The following is a 19,478-nucleotide window of genomic DNA, read 5'->3' as shown; positions in this document are numbered from 1 at the left end:
TTTTGGAGTCTTGCTTGTGGTAATCGAGTTTGGTCTTCAGACATTGTTTGGAAGTAGAGACTGGCCCAGTAGAGGTGGTCATAGCACAGCCTCAAGTCATCAGGCCCGGGTTTGAGTCTGGGCACCACCTCCTACTATATGTGACATGGAGCTCAGGACATAAGTTGGTTGAGTAGAATGGGGAGAAATGACATATTTTTCTAAGGATTAAAATCGTAAGATAATCAGTGTGAAATGCCCGGCACATGAAGTACAGCACGTAAGCTGTATCTGTGTTCATTTTTAGGGCTAAAACTTCCCATTTGACTTTTGGAGGCACACACTCGCATTCTTTCTCACTCTCTCTCCCTCTCTAGTTTGTATTTGCCTCCCCAACTCTGCCCCACCCATGGAAGGGTGACTAAGATAGTTTTGTTTGGTAAAGTTTTACATTTAAGACCTTTCAAAACAGTTATTTGAACATCTGGGTATGTATATATTCTAGTCTTTTCTGTTGAAGTAACAGTCTGGACTTACCTGTCTGAATGTCTTACAGAATTTTTTTGGGTGTGAATTATGCTGCTCCCTTTTCCTAGAGCCTCTGCCATGGTCTGACTGTCCTCCTTATCCTTCCTAGCTCAGTTACAAGGCCTGGGACCAGATTTGGGAGGCTTCCTCCAGTCAGGGAATTGGCTGCACCTTTCTTTGGGTCCCTCCCTAGGTCTCTGTCTTAGCACTTGACAAATTGGACTCTAGCTTTGTTCTTTGAGAGCAGGACTGCATCTTTGTGTCTCCTGCATAGTTATCCTGGCAGTTACTGGATAAATGTGTGAATGAAGCTGCATGACTTTAGATCGATCACCTAAACACTGACACTTAGTTTCCTCATCTATAAAATATGGCTTTCCGCTCTGGACTGTCTCTCACTAAGGTCATCAATAAAGTTGCAGTTGCTGAATTAGGTGGCGGGTTTTGAAATTTATACCCTAGGATGCTAGACAATGACCACTACTTCTTGACCCCCCCATCCCCAGGTCTGCGCATTCTCACACTTCTCAGAAGACTGCTCCTTGGTGGCTCCTAGTACTTGGCTTTGGAAGTGTCCATTGCAGCTCTTTAGAATTCTGCCTCATGTCTTCTTGTCTTTCCATAGCTTTCCTTCAGCTGTGTCTGTTACTCCCAGATTCACAGCCTGATGACTCCAGAGCAGTCTTCCCAAACCATGTGTGGAGTGTGCACGCATGTCCCCTGGGCGCCCTCACACTAAGCATAGGTGAGGCGAAGTTCATTCCTTCCCTAGAACTGCTTTTCCTCCCTCTATTTCCCTATCTTGATTAACACTGTCATCATCCAGCAGCGACTTGTGTTTTCCCACTCCTTAATCCCCCCATCTGGTTACTAGTCCTGACAGGTCCAGCCCCAGGTGCTCTTGGAATTGGTCACCTCCTCTATCCCCTGGCAGCTCCAGGCCCTCCTTTCTCAAGCGGACTGGAAAGGCAGCCTCCAGTCTGCTCTTGCATACTCCATGTGTCATTCCTTCCTTCCTCTGTAGAGGTAGAGGGTCAATCTCATTGCTTCCTTGTTTTAAATATCTTCCATGGTTTTGTCATCACTATGGGCTCAAATGCCTTGGCGTGGCATACAAAACCCTCACTTCTGAACCACCTGCTTCCAGCCTCATCTCCCGTGATCCCTGGCCACGCTGCGCATTTGCGCTTTCATCTCCTGTGATCCCTGGCATGCTGTGTGTTCGTGCTTTCATGTCCTAGTGCTTCCTTCATGTTGTTTTCTTCCTTCAGATGCACTTTCCTACTGTCCAACACAGTGCTTCTCACACCTTGAGGATGATAAGAACCTGTGTTTTCATTTTATTTTTTATATGTATTTTTGGGCCTATCCTCCCAAAGATTTTGAATGAGTGTCCAGAGTGAGGCCTGATCTCATTTTCTTTATCTGAAAGATGATGTTGAAGAGAGATGGTTTCAAATATTCTGTAAAATTCTGTATGTGTGTTGTCCTCAGATGCTTAGAATCATACTTGGTTTTGTAGTGTAAGAATAGGCAGCTGTTTGGAAAGGGGGAGGGGAAGCTGCCCCTCCGATGGTTGTTGAGATCAGCGGGATTGGGAAGTGCTGTCCCCCAGCTCACTCCTCACCTCCTTCATGGCATGCACCCCTTCAGGCTCTTTCCTTTGTGGTGTCTTAAAGGATGTTCTACATAACTGTTAAAAAGACTCTAATGTTGGGTTGATGTTCCTTAGGTATATGTTTGTTTTCTATTAGGTTCTAGAGTCATCTAGAACTATGACTGGGACCCATGCATTTTTAGATTTCCCCGTATTTGCCCGTAGTAGATGCTCAGTAAATTTTTGTAAATTAGGAGCTATCTGAAAAAAAGAAATAAGAGCTATTTGAAACAAAGTTTTAAACTGTAAGAAGCCATGTACATGTGAGTATTTAATATGAAGAATACTAATTTTTCCATTCTGTTTACTTTTTGCTTAATTTTAAAAAATGCTGTTAGAATGCTTTAGAAGGCAAAAAATATTAGAACTTTTGGAAGGACATTTTGCTTTTATTGAGTCTGTTTTAAAGAGAAATTGCTTCTTAGACAATGTACAACAATATTCAACTCTTTTTCTCCTTGAAATGTGAGAAAGAGAACATACTCGTCTGTGTCTTTAGGCAGAGATATCTCTATGGGTCTATGGAAATAGCTACATGTAGATAGTGTGATTTGTTCACAACGTAGGTGCCTGAAACACTGATTGTTTTCTTATGTATGTTTTTGCAAGTTCCGAATGTCAATGGATTTTTTTCTTTTATTTATAGACTTTAAGACTTATTATTCCTAAGATTCTATTAGAATATGTTTCATAAGAGAGAAATGGAGATTTTGGCCAGGTGTGATGGTTCATGCCTATAATCCCAGCACTTTGGGAGGCAGAGGCAGGCAGCTTATTTGAGTGCAGGAGTTCAAGACCAGCTTGAGCAACATAATGAAACCTTGTCTTTACAAAAAAATGCAAAAATTAGCCCGGCATGGTGGTGTGTGCCTGTAGTCCCAGTTACTTGGAAGGCTGAGGTGGGAGAATTACTTCACCCTGGGAGGTAGAGGTTGCAGTGAGCTGTGGTTGCACCACTGTAGTCCAACCTGGGACACAGAGTAAGACTCTGTCTTAAAAAAAAAAAAAAAAAAAAAAAAAAAAGGAAATGGAGATTTTTCTCCAGTCTTTACATGCCATGAGAGATTCTTATTCTCAGCCTTTTTACTTAGAGAGAAAAGAGCAGCAGCAGTCTTACCAAAGTGTATTTCACTTCTATAAGTCAAAAGCAGTTTAGATCCTAGTGAACTATGAGTAAATTTAAAAACTGAGGTTGGTGGACTTGAGCTTTTTGAAGGCTGCTTTGTCCCTTATTTGATTCATTCCTTCCCCTTGGGAGCCAGTCCTTGAGATGCCTTGGAGCTCAGCTGCAGGTTCCCACTGTTCACAGTGGTGATGTTTAGGTCACCATAGACTCTGCTTTACTCCCATTGCCACCAGCGGTCCTGCATCCCACCAGATCCTCCAAGCCCCTGGTGCCCTTATAGTCTCAGGGAGCTTGGGGACTTTGCCTCTCCTGGAGCTTTTGTGAAGAAATGTAGTGATCTTCTTTTTCACCAGTTACAGGGTTTCCCTCAGTCATTAAAACAAATTTCTCTTCCCCTTAACGCATAGGTGCCCTGGGCTTTTGGTTTCTGTGTCTGCAAACCAGTGTCAACCAGATTCTTCCAGGTGTCCTTCTACACCTCTCCGCATGTGGCCACACCTGTCCCCTGCCGGGTGTAGCAGAGACCATATTGGTGGGCATTGGCCCATCACTTGGAACTTGAGGCTTATCCTTGCGATTTCCCTTAATTTTCGTTTTTGGTTTGTAAACTTGGAAGATCTTAATTTTTGTATAACTTTAGTTTTTTTTTTTTTTTTCCCTGAGAATTTCAGTGTAACATGAAATGAAAAATTCAGGTCTGTGTTGCTAATATAAAATTTTAATTTTTCTTTACAGGTCAACTTTGTAGTGTGCCAACTCTTTGCCTTGCTAGCAGCCATTTGGTTTCGAACTTATCTACATTCAAGCAAAACTAGCTCTTTTATAAGACATGTAGTTGCTACCCTTTTGGGCCTTTATCTTGCACTTTTTTGCTTTGGATGGTAAGTAATTATTTTGATCCTTTTAAAATGAAGACTATTTGGATATATTTGAGAATTGAGTGTGTAGAAAGATATATTATGTAGGATTTTATTCTTATTTACTTAAGTTTTTTTTCCAGACCAACTTTTAAATTTTTATTTTTAAAACAAAAAATAAAGAATGGGAAACGGGCTCTCTCTTTAGTCTTAGAGGAAAATTTACTATTTATAATTTATGAACAGACAGATGAAAAAGGATATAAGGCATTTTATTCTGTCATGAGTTCTTTACACCTATTTTGCATGTCTTTTATACTGACAGAAAAACCATTTAAAATGTGTTTTTGTTTGTTTGCCTGTTTTTTCTCTGGGAAAGCAGCTTTTAAGAGTCTGATAAAGCCTATTGATAGAACTTTATTGGTCTTTTTTTTAGATTCTGTCATTAGCAAAAAGAGGCTTTTTGTTTGTTGATTTGTCTATTTTTCATGGGGAAGAATTATTTATGATGGAAACCTTTTATTTTTGACTTTTCAGATGCATGTTGGTGTTTTCTTTCGTTAGGTCTCTTTTTCAATCCTTGGGGCTACCCTGAGAGCCTTAAATACAGAAATACTGTACTTCCTGTTTGTTACAGGTGACTGTAGCTGTGCATGTAGAAGAAATCAGAAGGGCATTGCTTTGTCCCTTTGCCAAGAGAGCAAAACAACAGAGACTCTTAGTGGCAGTCTCTTTGTGGTCTCTTCCTGAGCTTTCCTTCCTACGTGAGCACTTGTGCTGCGTGCTTGTCTGCTGTAGTGTTTGCCACTCACAGGGAAGGACTTCTAGGCTTGCTCTTCTGCAGATTGTTGTTTGATATCAGAATTCCCTGAGAGGTTGAACATGCACTCACTATGTCTGTGCTTTAGTAGTTTCTGTTGTGGGGTGTAGAATCTGTGGGACTTTGATGATTCTGTTTGTTCTAGGATGTTGTTTTTGATGGTTTATGAGAGTTGGAATACAATGACATTTCTTAATCTAATTTTTACCTCTGGCAATTGCAAATGTTTCGTAGAAGCTCATGAAAAATTAATTGGGGATAATTTATTCAGTCTCTACCATAGTACCTCTGATAGGCACTGACCTGGTAGATAGTGGTTAGTATTGAGATTTAAATATGACCTCTTAAATAAGCCCAAGTCTGGTCTTTTTTGCTTCGTTGATGTCACAGTTATATATCACCATTTTCTTAAGGTTTCTCAGGTGTTACTCTTTAAACTTTTTGTAAATCATGCCATGGATAGTGTATCTTTTTTTAAACTTTTGATTATGGAGCTTTTCAAACACAGAGATACAAAGAACGATATAATGAGCCCTCATATGCCTGTCACTCAGCTTCAACAATTATTAAAATTCCACCATTCTTATTTTATCTTTTCTCCAACTTATTTTTGTATAGCATTTAAAAGCATATCCCAGTCTATACATTTCATCCACAAATAACTTCAATATTCAGCATATATTTGTGTAGCATATTTCCATAAAGCGTTGGGAAAGGCTTGTAGTTCATATCAGCCAATTCCAGGGGACACCATTCACTTTGTGGTCTATGGAGACAGAGTAGAAGATAAAAATATGAATAGTATCTCTTACAGTTGTGTAATATGGCAGTACTGCAAAAGATGAGGATGCATCTCTTTACTTAGAAACCTTTTACTGAGGAAGTGTTCTCTTGCTGTGAAGCCTTCTTGGATTCTTTGTAACACAATGCCAAAGTAACCTGACATTGTTAATGTCAGGTAGTCTGAAGTATTTCAAATTATATGTGATAACCAGGATTTCTTTTCTTCTCTTTTTTTTGAGATGGAGTCTCACATTGTCACACAGGCTGGAGTGCAGTGGTGCAGTTTGGGTTCACTGCAACCTCCGCCTCCCGGGTTCAAGTGATTCCCCTGTCTTAGCCTCCCAAGTAGCTGGGATTACAGGCGCCTGCCACCATGCCTGGCTAATTTGTATTTTTAGTAGAGACAGGGTTTCACCATGTTGGCCAGGCTGGTCTCAAACTCCTGACCTCGTGATCCACCCATCTCGGCCTCCCAAAATGCTGAGATTACAGGTGTGAGCCACCACGCCCAGCCTTTGTTTTCTTTTTTAAGACAGGGTCTCACTTTGTTGCCCATGCTGGAGTGCAGTGATGTAATCATGGCTCACTGCAGCCTCAAGATCCCAGGCTCAGGTGATCAGTCCTTTCATCTCAGCCTCCTGGGCAGCTGGGATTACAGGTACGCGCCACCATGCTTGGCTAATTTTTTTGTATTTTTTTAAGAGGTGGGGTTTTGCCATGTTGTCCAGACTGATCTTGAACTTGTAGACCCAAGCAGTCTGCCCACTTCAACTTCCCAAAGTGTTGGGATTACAGATATGAGCCACTTTGCCCAGCCAGGATTTTTTTTTTTTTCAAATGAGTTCTTTATTTTTTTCTTAAAGGATAAAGCTTTCTGTATTCTTTCTTTGGGAAGAGGGATTGTTTATGCCTCTGTATCATGTGGAAGATAACTCTTTGTTAATTGGGATATATTCTTAACTAATAGGGATATATTATTTTGATTTGCATTTCAGTACTTTATTTTGTAGGCTCAAAGACAATCATATCTGCTATTGATTTTGACAACTTCCCTTTTGGAAAACATGTTAGTACTCTGTAAATATACTACAGGCATACCTCAGAAATGTCGCAGGTTTGATTCCAGACCACCGCAATACAGTGAATATCATCATAAAGCAAGTCATACAAATTGTTTTGATTTCCCAGTGCATTTAAAAGTTACATTTACCCTATAGTCTATTAAGTGTGCAATATAATTATGTCTAAAAATGTACATATCTTAATTGAAAAATACTTTAAAAAAAACTAAGGAACATCTGGGCCTTCAATGGGTTGTAATCTCTTTGTTGAAAGAGGGTCTTGCTTTGATGTTGATTGCTGCTCAGTTATCAGAGTAGTGTCTGCTGAAGGTTGAGGTTGCTTTGGCAAATTCTAAAAATAAGGCAACAGTGAAGTTTACCATAGTGATGGACTCTTCTTTTCACAAAAGATTTCTCTGTAGCATGTGATGCTGTTTGATAGCATTTTACCCACAGTAGAACTTCTTTCAAAATCGGAGTCAAACTCTGCTGCTGCTTTATCAACTAATTTTATGTAATATTCTAAATTCTGAAGTAAAAGCACAGTCTAAGATGGCTGATTAGAGAGTTTCAGCATGCCTCAGCCACTTGGAAATAGCATGATAGTACATAAACATCAACTCTCTGAGCCTAAATTCAAGAAGGAAAACAGGAATTCACCAGAATTGTGAAGGACACCCCAGATCCTGAAGAGAACACTGGCAAACAGCCCCTGTGATAGCATCCAGTTGATAAAAGTGAGTGAAGCCCCAGTACATGAGAAAGGCAGGAAGCCTCTCTCTATGACTCACCTTTCCACTGGGGATCTGAGTAACCCAGTCTGAGGGAGAGCACTTTGTTTCTCCAAAGCCCTGGAGCTAACTTGGGAAGAGGGTTGGAGACATGTGAGGGACAGACATTGTGAAAAGCTGCAGACATTTTTCCCAGACCTGGGATAGAGAACAGGATACCATTTTTAATCCAGGCACATATGAAGCCAGCCAGCCATTCCTTGGTGACTCAGCAGCATGGCCATGAAGGCATTTCAGATTTGATCCAGAGATTAGAGCACCTGCTCTGGAGTGAGGTAGGGGCTTTCATAACCAGAACTGTGGAAAGTACCTCAGCTGTAGGGCTAGAACTGGGCTTTCCTCCATTGCAGGCCCGGGGCAGGAGGAAAGCTGCTAAGTTGCAGTTTCTCCTGGGCAGCAAGACTTGCAGCCAAGGCCAGCTTGGCAACCTGGAACTGATCCACGTGTGCCATTGCCGGGTGCCCCACTCTGCTCTACTGATACTGAGGTATGACAGGGCCCTCTCTGCTCTACCCTCAAGCAGAAATCCAGACATTTGGAGCACCCATTTGCCTGGACCAGCAGCCTGAGCCAACCGCCCCCCCCCCGCCACCCCCACCACTGGACATAGATCCTGGTACAGTGAGACTCTCTGCTCCATGCCCAGGCAGATCTCCAGGCATTCAGAGCACCTGCTTGTCTGGTTCAGCAACCTGAGCTGCCCCACCTTTCCTGGACGTAGATTGCGATTTAAGAGGACCCTCTCTGTTCTGTGCCCAGGCGGATTTCCAAGCATCTGGAATGGCAGTTCTTCTAGATTAGAAGTTTAAGCCTTCCCCCATTCCTGTGTAGAGAACGTGGAGCCCAGATTGTTTCCCAGCTGCATGCCTAGGCCAATCTTGTGTGCTTGGTGGCTGCCCTCTGGATTCTCCCTTGGCACTAGTGTCTATGCCTGCCATCAATGGATCTGTAGGCCAACCTGCTCTGTTTGGCCCTGCTCTTAGTGCTCCCCCTTACCCCTGTGGCTTAGTAGGGAGCTTAGACCACTGTACACTCTACAAACCAGTTTATTGCCTGAGGCAATAGAGAGCTTCTGCCCATAAACAAGGATCATATATACTCAGCCATGTTGGCTGCAGCTGGATTTCACCTTTATAAGCACCATTACACCATCTATGGACATGTAGGTTGAACTCTACTGCCCAATATAAAACCTGCCAAAAGAAGTGTATAGGGCTATAGAAGCAAAACCAAAAAGCCCTAGCTAGAATTCTCTACACTCACACTCATGAAGGAGGGAGAAAAAGGAAAAAGGAAAGAAAAAAGTAACATTATAGGGAAAGGAAGAAAAAAAAGCCTTACCTGTATGAAAATAATTACAAAAATTAGAAGTGCCAACATCTGTAGATGAGAAGGAACCAGTGCAAGAATTTTGGCATCATGCAGCGACACCGCCAAATGATTGCACTAGATTTCCAGCAGTACCCTAACCAAAATAGAAACTCAGAAATGACAGATAAAGAATCAAATTATGTTTGGGAGGCCGAGGCGGGTGGATCACGAGGTCAAGAGATCGAGACCATCCTGGTCAACATGGTAAAACCCCGTCTCTACTAAAAATGCAAAAAATTAGCTGGGCATGGTGGCACGTGCCTGTAATCCCAGCTACTCAGGAGGCTGAGGCAGGAGAATTGCCTGAACCCAGGAGGCGGAGGTTGCGGTGAGCCGAGATCGTGCCACTGCACTCCAGCCTGGGTAATGAGTGAAACTCCGTTTAAAAAAAAAAAAGAATCAAATTATGGATTGCAAGGAAGCTCAGTGAAATCTAAGACAAAGTTGAAAATCAACACAAAGAAACTTCTAAGGCAATCCAGGAAATGAAGGAAGAGATAAACATCTGAAAAAGAAATCAGTCAGAGCTTTCAGAATTGAAAAACTCACTTAAGGAATTTCAAAATACAATTGAAAGCTTCATCAGTAGACTGGACCAAGGAGATGAAAGAATTTCCGAGCTTGAAGACCAGTCTTTGGAACTAACCCAATCAGACAAAAATAAAAAAGAATTTTAATAAATAAACAAAATCTTCAATAAATATGGGATTATGTAAAGCGACCAAGTGTACAAATTATTAGCATTCCTGAGAAAGAAGGAGAAAAAGCAAGCAACCTGAAAAATGTATTTTAGGGAATAATTCAGGAAATTTTCCTAATCTTGTTAGAAGTAGCTATCCATATATAAGAAATCCAGAAAACATCTGCAAGATACTATACAAAATGAGTATCACCAAGGCATATAGTCACCAAACTGTCCAAAGTCAATGCTAAAGAAAAAATCTTAAAGGCAGCTTGAGATAAAGGGCAAGTAATGTACAAAGGGAACCCCATCAGGCTAACCTTATAAGCCATGACAGACTGGGGGCTATTTTTAGCCTTCTTAAAGAAATTCCAACTGAGAATTTCATAGCCCACCAAACTACGTTTCTTAAGTGAAGGAGAAATAGAATCTTTCCTAGACAAGCAGGCACTAAAGGAATTTGTTACCACCAGACCAGCCTTATAAGAGATCCTTAAGGGAGTTCTAACACAGAAACAAAAGAAGGATACCTGGTCAAAACACACATAAATACATAGCCCACAGACCCTGTAAAGCAGCCACACAATAGAAACTACAAAGCAGCCAGCTAACAATGTCATGATACGATGAAAACCTCACATATCCATATTAACTTTGTATATAAATGACCTAAATATTCCACTTAAAAGCCACAGAGTGACGAAGTGGAATAAAAAAAGAAGACCCATTCTTCTGCTGTCTTCGAGAGACCCATCTCACATAGAAATGACACCCATAGGCTCACATTAAAGGGTTGGAGAAAGATCTACCATGCAAATGTTGGGGGTGGATGGGTGGTGAGGAGGGAAAGCAGAGGTCACTATTCTTACATATGATAAAACAGACCTTAAATCAGCAACAGTGAAAAAAAAAGGGCATTATATAGTGAATCCTACCTGCATAAAATCATAAAATTATGTAAAATTTTACCGGCATAAAATTATATAAAATCCTACCTCTCAAGGATTCAATTCAAGAAGAAGAATTGAAAAACTCACTTAAGGAATTTTAAAATACAATTGAAAGCTTTATCAGTAGACTGGACCAAGGAAACAAAAGAATTTCTGAGCTTGAAGACCAGTCTTTGGAACTAACCCAATCAGACAAAAATAAAAAAGAATTTTAATAAATGAACAAAATCTTCAATAAATATGGGATTATGTAAATAAAATTTTAATAAATTTTAACTGTCCTAAGTATGTACATGCCCAACATTGGAGCACTCAGATTGATAAGACAAATACTTCTAGACCTATGAAAAGACTTAGCCATACAATAATAATGGGAAACTTCAACTCCCACTGACAGTGTTAGACAGATCAATGAGTCAGAAAATGAATAAATTAATTCTGGACTTATATCACTTGACTAGTTGGACCTAATAGACATCTACAGAATACTCCCCCCATTAGCCACAGGATATACGTTTTTCTCATCTGCACATGGAATGTACTTCAAGATTGACCACATGCTCAGGCATAAAGCAAGTCTCAATAAATTTAGAAAAACTGAAATCATATCATCCATACTCCTGGACCACAGTTGAATAAAAATGGAAATCAATACCAATTAGATCTCTCAAAACCACACAATTGCATGGAAATTAAACAATTTGTTCCTGAATGGCTTTTGGATAAACAGTGAAATCAAGGCAGAAGCATAAAAATTCTTTGAAATAACTGAAAACAGAGAGACAGTATACCAAAATTTCTGGGATGCAGCAAAAGCAGTGTTAAGAGGAAAGTATACAGTGCTAAATACCTACCTCAAAAAGTTAGATCTCAGTGATCTAACATGGCACCTAGAGGAACTAGAAAAGCAAGAACAAACTAACCCCAAAGCTAGCAGAAGAAGAAAAGAAATAACTAAAATCAGAGCTGAACTGAACAGAATTGAGACCCAAAAATCCAACCAAATAATAAAACCAAAAGTGTGTTCTTTGAAAGGATAAAGAGGATCAATAGATTGCTAACTAGATTAACAAAGAAAATCCAAATAAGCACAATCAGAAATGACAAAGGTGGCATTACAACTGATCACACAGAAATACAAAAAGGTCCTCAGAGACTATTATGAACATCTCTGTGTACACAAACTAGAAAATCTAGAAGGGATCTATTTCCTCTAGATACTCAGTCTCTTAAGACTGAATCAGGAAGAAATTGAAACACTGAACATACCAGTATTGAGTTCTGAAACTGAATCTTTAATGAAAAACTTAACAACCATAAAAAAAGCCCTTGACCAGATTGATTCACAGCTGATTTCTATTAGATGTATAAAGACGAGCTGGTGGCCAGGTGTGCTGGCACACACACCTATAATCCAAGCTGGGAGGCCAAGGCAGGCAGATTATCTGAGGTCAGGAATTTGAGATCAGCCTGGCCAACATGGTGAAACCCCTTCTCTATTAAAAATACAAAAATTTAGCCAGGTGTGGTGGCACATGCCTGTAATCCCAGCTACTTGGGAGGGTGAGGCAGGAGAATTGCTTGCACCTGGGAGACAGAGGTTGCAGTGAGCCGAGATTGTGCCAGTGCACTCCAGCCTAACCTACAGAGCAAGACTCTCTTTTTTTTTTTTTTTAAAAAAAAGCAGTGTTCTACTGAAACTATTCAAAAAATTAAGGAGGAGGGTCCCCTTACCAACTCCTTCTGTGAAGCCAGCATCAACCTGATACCAAAACCTGGCAGACACAGTGAAGAAAGAAAACTACAGGTCAATATCCCTGATGAACATAGATGCAAAAATCCTCAACAAAATACCATAGCAAACCAAATTCAACAGCACATCAAAAAGTTAATTCACCATGATGAAATAGGCTTTATTCCTCAGATACAAGGATGGTTCAACACATGGAAATCAATAATTATGATTCACTGCATAAACAAAAACAAAAACTATATGATAATCTCAATCGATGTGTCAATAAAATCCAACATCCTGTTATGATAAAAAAAACTCGTAAGAAACTAGTCATCAAAGGAACATACCTCAGAATACCAAGACCTGTCAGTGACAAACCCACAGCCAATATCATACGGAATGAGCAAAAACTGGAAGCATTTCCTTGAGAACAGGAATGAGAGAAGGATGCCCACTCTCACCACTATTGTTCAACATAGTTCTGGAATATTATAAGCTCCTTATTGAGATCCTAGCCACAGTAATTAGACAAGAGAAAGAAATAAAAGGCTTCCAGTTAGGAAAAGAAGTCAAACTCTTGGTCTTTGTTGACGATATGATTCTATACTTAGAAAACCCTAAGGACTCCTCCAAAAGGCTGTTAGAACTGATAAATGATTGTAGGAAGATTTCAGGATACAAAATCAGTATACAGAAACCAGCAGCATTTCTATATACCAATAATGTTCAAGCTGAGAGCCAAATCAAGAATGTAATCTCATTTACAATAGCCACACAGACAAAAAAATAACCAGGAATACATCTCTCCAGGGAGATGAAAGATCTTTACAAGGAGAACTACAGAACACTGCTAAAACAAATCATAGATGACACAAACAAATGGAGAAACCTCTCAGCTCATGGATTGTAAGAGTCAATGTCATTAAAATGGCCATAGTGCCCAAAGCAATTCCTATCAAACTACCATGTAATATGGAACCCAAAAAGAACCTGAATAGTCAAAGCAATCTTAAGCAAAATGAACAAAGTCAGAGGCATCATACCACATGACTTAAAACTGTACTATCAGGATATAGTAACCAAAACAGCATGATACTGGTACAAAAACAGACACAAACCAATGGAACACAATAGAGGACCACAAAATAAAGCCATACACCTACAGATATCTAGTCTTTAACAAAATTGACAAAAATAAACAGTGGGGAAAGGATTCCCTAGTCAATAAATGGTACTGGTATAATTGGCTAGCCATATGCAGAATAATTAAACTAGACCCCTACCTTTCATCGTGTACAAAAATTAACTCAAGATGGATTAAAGATTTAAATGTAAGACCTCAAACAATAAGAATCCTGGGAAAAAAAAAAAGCTGGGAACATAATTTTATCTGGGCATTGACCATGGGAAAGGATTTATGCCTAAGTCCTCAAAAGCAATTGCAAGAAAAACAAAAATTGACAAGTGGAACCTAATTAAACCAAAGAGCTTCTGAACAGCAACTATAGTCACAGAAACTATCTCCACAGAGTAAACAAACCCACCTACAGAATGGGAGAAAATATTTGCTAACTATGCATTTGACAAAGGTTTAATATCCAGAATCTATAAGGAACTTAAAGTGTTGAACAGGCAAAAAGTAAATCCATTAAAAATGGGCAAAAGACATGAACAGACACTTTTCAAAAGAAGACCTTCAAATGTTCAACAAACATGAAAAAATTACTCCACATTGCTAATCATCAGAGAAATGCAAATCAAAACCACAGTGAGATACCATGTCATACCAGTCAGAATGGTTATTATTAAAAAGTCAAAACACAGGAGATATTGGCAAGGCTGTGGAGAAAAGAGAAAGTAAATTAGTTCGGCCACTGTGGAAAGCAGTTTGGAGATTTCTTAAAGACTTTAGAATAACTACTGTTTGACCCAGCAATCCCATTACTGGGTATATACCCCAAGGAAAACAAATTATTCTACCAAAAAGATACATGCATTTCCCTGTTAATTGCAGCACTATTCACAATAGTAAGGACATGGAATCAACCTAGGTGCTTATCAATGCTGGATTGGATAAAGAAAATGTGGTACATATACACCATGGAATACCACACAGCTATGAAAAAGAATGAAATCATGCCCTTTGCAGCAACATGGAAGCTGGAGGCCATTATCCTATGCAAATTAACACAGAAACAGGGAACCAAATATTGTATGGTCTCACTTCTAAGTGGGAGCTAACCATTGGGTACTCATTGATACAAAGATGGCAACAATAGTCACTGGGGACTACTAGAGGTAGGAGATAAGGAGGGGAGCAACAGTTGAAAACCTAACTGTTGGGTACTATGCTCAGTACCTGGGTGATGGAATCATTCATACCCCAAACCTCATCATCATGAAATATACCCAGGTACTGCACATGTACCCCCCCAAATCTAAAGTAGAAGTTGCAAAAAAATTTTTATTGTTATTTCAACAATGTTCACGCTATCTTTACCAGGAGTAGACTCCATCTGAAGAAATTGCTTTCTTTGCTCATCCATAGGAAGCAGTTGCTCATCTGTTGAGTTTTATCAGGAGATTGCAGTAATCAGTCACATCTTGAGGCTTCACTTCTAGTTTTCTTGCGATTTTCCACTACATCTGCAGTTACTTCCTTCACTTAAGTCTTGAACCTCTCAGTGTCATCCATGAGGGTTGGAATCAGCCTCTTCCAAACTCCTGCTAATGTTTATATTTTGACCTCCTCCCATTAATCACAAATGTATTTAGTGGTATCTAGAATGGTGAATGAATCCTTTCCAGAAAGTTTTCAATTTACTTTGCCTAGCTCCATCAGAGGAATCACTGTCTATGGCAGCTATAGCCCTATGAAGTGTATTTCTTAAATAACAAGACTTGAAAGTCAGAATTACTCCTTGATCTGCAGGCTGCATAATGGATATTGTGTTAGCAGGTGTGGAAACATTAATCTCCTTGTCTACCTCTATCAGAGCTCTTGGATGATCAGGAGCATTGTCAATGTACAGTAATATTTTCAGAGGAATCATTTTTTCTGAGCAATGGATCTCAATAAGGAGCTCATAATATTCAGTAAACCATGCTGCGGAGCTGCTGTGGTTCAGGCTTTGTTTTTCCATTAATAGAACACAGGCAGAGTAGATTTAGCATAATTCTTAAGGGCGCTAGGATTTTCGGAATGGTAAATGAACACTGGCTTCAGCTTAAAGTCACCAGCCGCATTAGCCTGTCCTTTGAAGCTTTGAAATCAGGCGTTGACTTCTCCTCTCTAGCTATGAAAGTTCTCAGTGAGATCTTCTTCCAATAGGAGGCTATTTGATCTACATGGAAAATCTGTTACTTAGTGTAGTCATCTTCATTAGTGATCTTAGTTAGATCTGGGTAACTTGTTGCAGCATCTAGATAACCTCAGCACCTGTTGCTTCACCTTGCATTTTTATTACTGGAGATGGCTTCTGCCTTAAACATCATGAGCCAGTGTCTGCTAGCTTCAGCATTTTCTTCTGCAGCTTCACCTCTCTCAGCTTTAATAGAATCGAAGAGAGTTAGGGTCTTGATCCGGACTAGGCTTTGGCTTAAGGAATGTTTGCCTGGTTTGAGCTTCTATCTAGACAATTAAAGTTTCTCTATATTAGCAGTAATGCTATTTTGCTTTCTTATCATATGTGTGTTCAGTGGAGTAGCACTCTTAGTTTTCTTCAATAACTTTTTCTTTATATTTACAACTTGTCTAACTGGTGCAAGAGGCTTAGCTTTCAGCCTGTCTTGGCTTTTGACATACCATAGTCACTAAGCTTAAACGTGAGAGACATACAACTTTTCCTTTCACTTGAACACTTAGAGCCCATTGTAGGTTAATTAATTGGCCTAATTGCAATAGTTGTTCTCTCAGGAATGGGGAAGCCTCAGGAGAGGGAGAGAGACAGAGGAAGACAGAGATTGCCAGTCAGAACACACCTAACATTTATCAATGAAGTACTTACGTGGGCACAGTTTGTGGTGCCCCCAAACGATTACAGTAGTAACATTAAAGATCGCTGATCACAGATCACTATAGCAGGTAAAATAATATTGAAAAAGGTTGAGATGTTGTTGAGAATTACCAAAATATGACAGAGAGACATGAAGTCCCAGCACGTGTGACTGGAAAAATGGGCCAAGAGGCTGACATGATGCAAGGTTGCCACAAACATTCAAGTTGGAAAAATCTCAGTATCTGCAAAGCACAGTAAAGCAAAGTGCAATGAAATAAGTCATGCCTGTAGTTAATCATTTACCTGCTTCTTTTTGGTCTTAGCTTAAAAAAAAGCAAAAAACTATTATCTGCAAGTTCCTTTTAAGTTAGAATTAATTTATACCTTATTTATTTAAATATCCTTGATAATACCAGTATAGGGTAATGGAATAGAGCTTAAACTCTGAAGTCAGGCAAACCTGTATTCCAGTGTGGGTGCCTTGGTCTGGTGGCTGTATGACTTTGGACATGTTATTTAGCCACTCTGAACTTCACTTTCCTCATCTGTGAAACAGAACCAATGATTACTGTGAGGAGTAAATCTGTAAAACTACAGAAAGAACATGGCATGATAGCTAGTCATTATGAACATGGAAAGTTACTCAGGGTCATTCATCTGTTATTACCATCATCCAGAGTGATGCAGATTGGAAATTTTTGTGTTTAATCTCTTCTTTAGCATATATCATAGAGTATTGAAGTAACCTATTTATTTGTGTCTTTTTCTCTAGACTGGGTGCTCTCTGAGGACAGAGACTGTCTCATTGACTCTTGTATTTCTAGTGTTCAGCACAGTGCCTCTCAGAAGGTAGACATTCAGTAAAGATTAGTGAAATAATTGAAGAGGTTTTTAAACCTGTTCTTTTTTTTCGCTAAAAATAAACTTTATACTTGCCTTTAGTGTGACTTGAAATTCAGAAGAATTAAAATGTGATATCTGAAAACAAACTAATGTTTTGTGAAAAAGCATTGCTTTATTTTCAAAGTGCTTATTAGGTAGATTGAAAGATTATGATACACAGCCCATGGGGTTCCATTCTACCTGGCTCTATAAATTGCCCCGAAACAACTTGAGCTTGGATGTCAGTTAGAATACTGACTAGATATATAACTTTAGTTTCCTCAATTCTGAAATTATGAGGATTGGATTATAATAGACTTTAAAGATATCTGTCTTTAATTTTTACTTTACTAATAATACTTAATATTTGAGTGCTTACTGCATGCTAAATAACCCACTCAACACTTTTTATGTATTATCTCTTAATCCTGAAAAATCTTAAGTGGCTACTGTGTTTATTATGGTCACTTTACCAATGAGAACAAGCACAGGAACTCAGTACAGAAAATTATGAAGAGTATCACCAGTGCATTTATTGAGTAGAAAAGCACCTGAATGCTTGTCATGGTGGTCAGTGAGAGAGAGGTGAATGCAGATTCACCTCCTACTTCTAAACTTGGATTGTTGCAACAGTGAAGGCAGGAGGCTGCTCAAATGTTACACTGCACTCCAAAGATGGCCAGACATATCATCTGAATGGTAATGCCAGGAGAGGAGGGGGCACCTTAAGGTGATATGAGGCACCATAGCACTGTTTGAGAAGTCAGACTCTCAGCTTCTAAAGTTGTGATACATGCCTCATGTTTCAAGAAATTTAACATAGTGAAGGAACACTTTTTCCCCCCAAAAGTGCTCAAAAATGTGTTTTCTGTGTTTAAGTACCTGTATTGAGTTCTGTTCTCAATTTAAGAAGCCCCAAAGGTCTTCTAGCAGTCCTCGTCAGCCTTTTCCCATGAAGTCAGAAGTCAGCCAGTGAATTGCTAGTGTTGGTGATAAATAAGAGGTAGATCATTAATTTGAAAAGTGTGTGTTTTGTTTTTTAAAAAAGCTTTCTCTATTTCCTTTTATACTCATTTACGTTTTTCTACTTCCTCTGATTATAATAGTACTCCAGGCCAACATTATTTTCTCATTGTGTGTGTGTGTGTGTGTGTGTGTGTGTGTGTGTGAGTCATACAGATAGACTGACCCATTCTGTACAGCACGTCAAATAAATTTTTCCTATGGGCCTGCCTTGGTGTCTATTACTGATTTATAATATTCCTATGGAAAAATGTGTTCAAAATTTTGCATAACTTTTCCACATTGGGGATACCTGTTATTCCATAAGGATTAAGTTTGAAAGCTATTTTAATCATAGGTTAACACCCTTATTAATACTTTAAAATTAAAGTAGATTTACAGGTTCAAGAAAAAAATAAAATACTTTAAATTGTGTGTGAAGATTTGAAAATTTTATTTTATTATTTATTTATTTATTTTATTATTTATTATTTATTTGAGATGGAGTCTTGGTCTGTCACAGGCTGGAGTGTAGTGATGCAATCTCGGCTCACTGTAACCTCCACCTCCCAGGTTCAAGCGATTCCCCTGCCTCAGCCTCATGAGTAACTGGAAGTACAGGCACGCACCACCACACCGAGCTAATTTTTTTTTTTGTATTTCATAGAGACAGGGTTTCACCACGTTGACCAGGATGGTCTTGATCTCCTGACCTCGTGATCCTCCTGCCTTGGCCTCCCAAAGTGCTAGGATTACAGGCATGAGCCACTGTGCCCAGCCTGAAAATTTTATTTTAAATTGTTCATGCCATCAAAGGGGAAAGAAATGAGAGAGAGTGTGTGTGCATGCATAGACATGTATAAATTAGGGATCATTTTGATTGATTTTAATCATAGGCATCCTAATCATGTTTTGTTTGAATTTTGTGGAATGAGTAGATCAATTATCTCATTTAATGGTAGATTTCAAGAATATTGGAATATTAGAAAATACTGTGTCATGTTAGCCAGAATGTTTATAGATACATTGCAGCAAATTAATGACTGATTAGATTTGTGTAAGGAAGTTTATTTGACTTGAGCCATAATGTGTTGAGAATAAATGGATTTGAATATACCTTTTTTTGTAAATTCGAATACTTAGCACTTTTTGTTGTTTTGTCAGTCGTATTGTTAAAAAGGTAAAGGCAGAGTACAAAGTTGGTATTGGAGAAACTAGTTTGGTAAAACAACTGATGTTCTGACAGGACTATTCTG

At 39.2% G+C, this 19,478-nt stretch overlaps 1 protein-coding gene across 2 annotated transcripts in view; it reads left to right on the top strand.

Annotated features, from left to right (window-relative positions):
* MBOAT2 (membrane bound O-acyltransferase domain containing 2) overlaps nucleotides 1-19,478 on the top strand; it is a 135,763-nt gene that overhangs the window by 36,117 nt on the left and 80,168 nt on the right. For both annotated transcript variants that reach the window (XR_002478239.2, XM_012438854.3), the window contains exon 2: nucleotides 4,026-4,171. Coding sequence is in view for 1 of the 2 variants with exons in the window: in XM_012438854.3 (XP_012294277.1) it covers nucleotides 4,026-4,171 (146 nt within the window). In the remaining variant the exon portion in view is untranslated. The remainder of the gene's footprint in view (nucleotides 1-4,025; nucleotides 4,172-19,478) is intronic.

The sequence above is a fragment of the Aotus nancymaae genome, unplaced genomic scaffold, assembly GCF_030222135.1.
Source record: "Aotus nancymaae isolate 86718 unplaced genomic scaffold, 86718_ANA_hifiasm-v0.15.2.pri h1tg000057l, whole genome shotgun sequence".
Taxonomy (NCBI): Eukaryota; Metazoa; Chordata; class Mammalia; order Primates; family Aotidae; genus Aotus; species Aotus nancymaae.
Note: the sequence above shows the minus strand (reverse complement) of the source record. Positions and strands in the feature narration are given on the sequence as shown.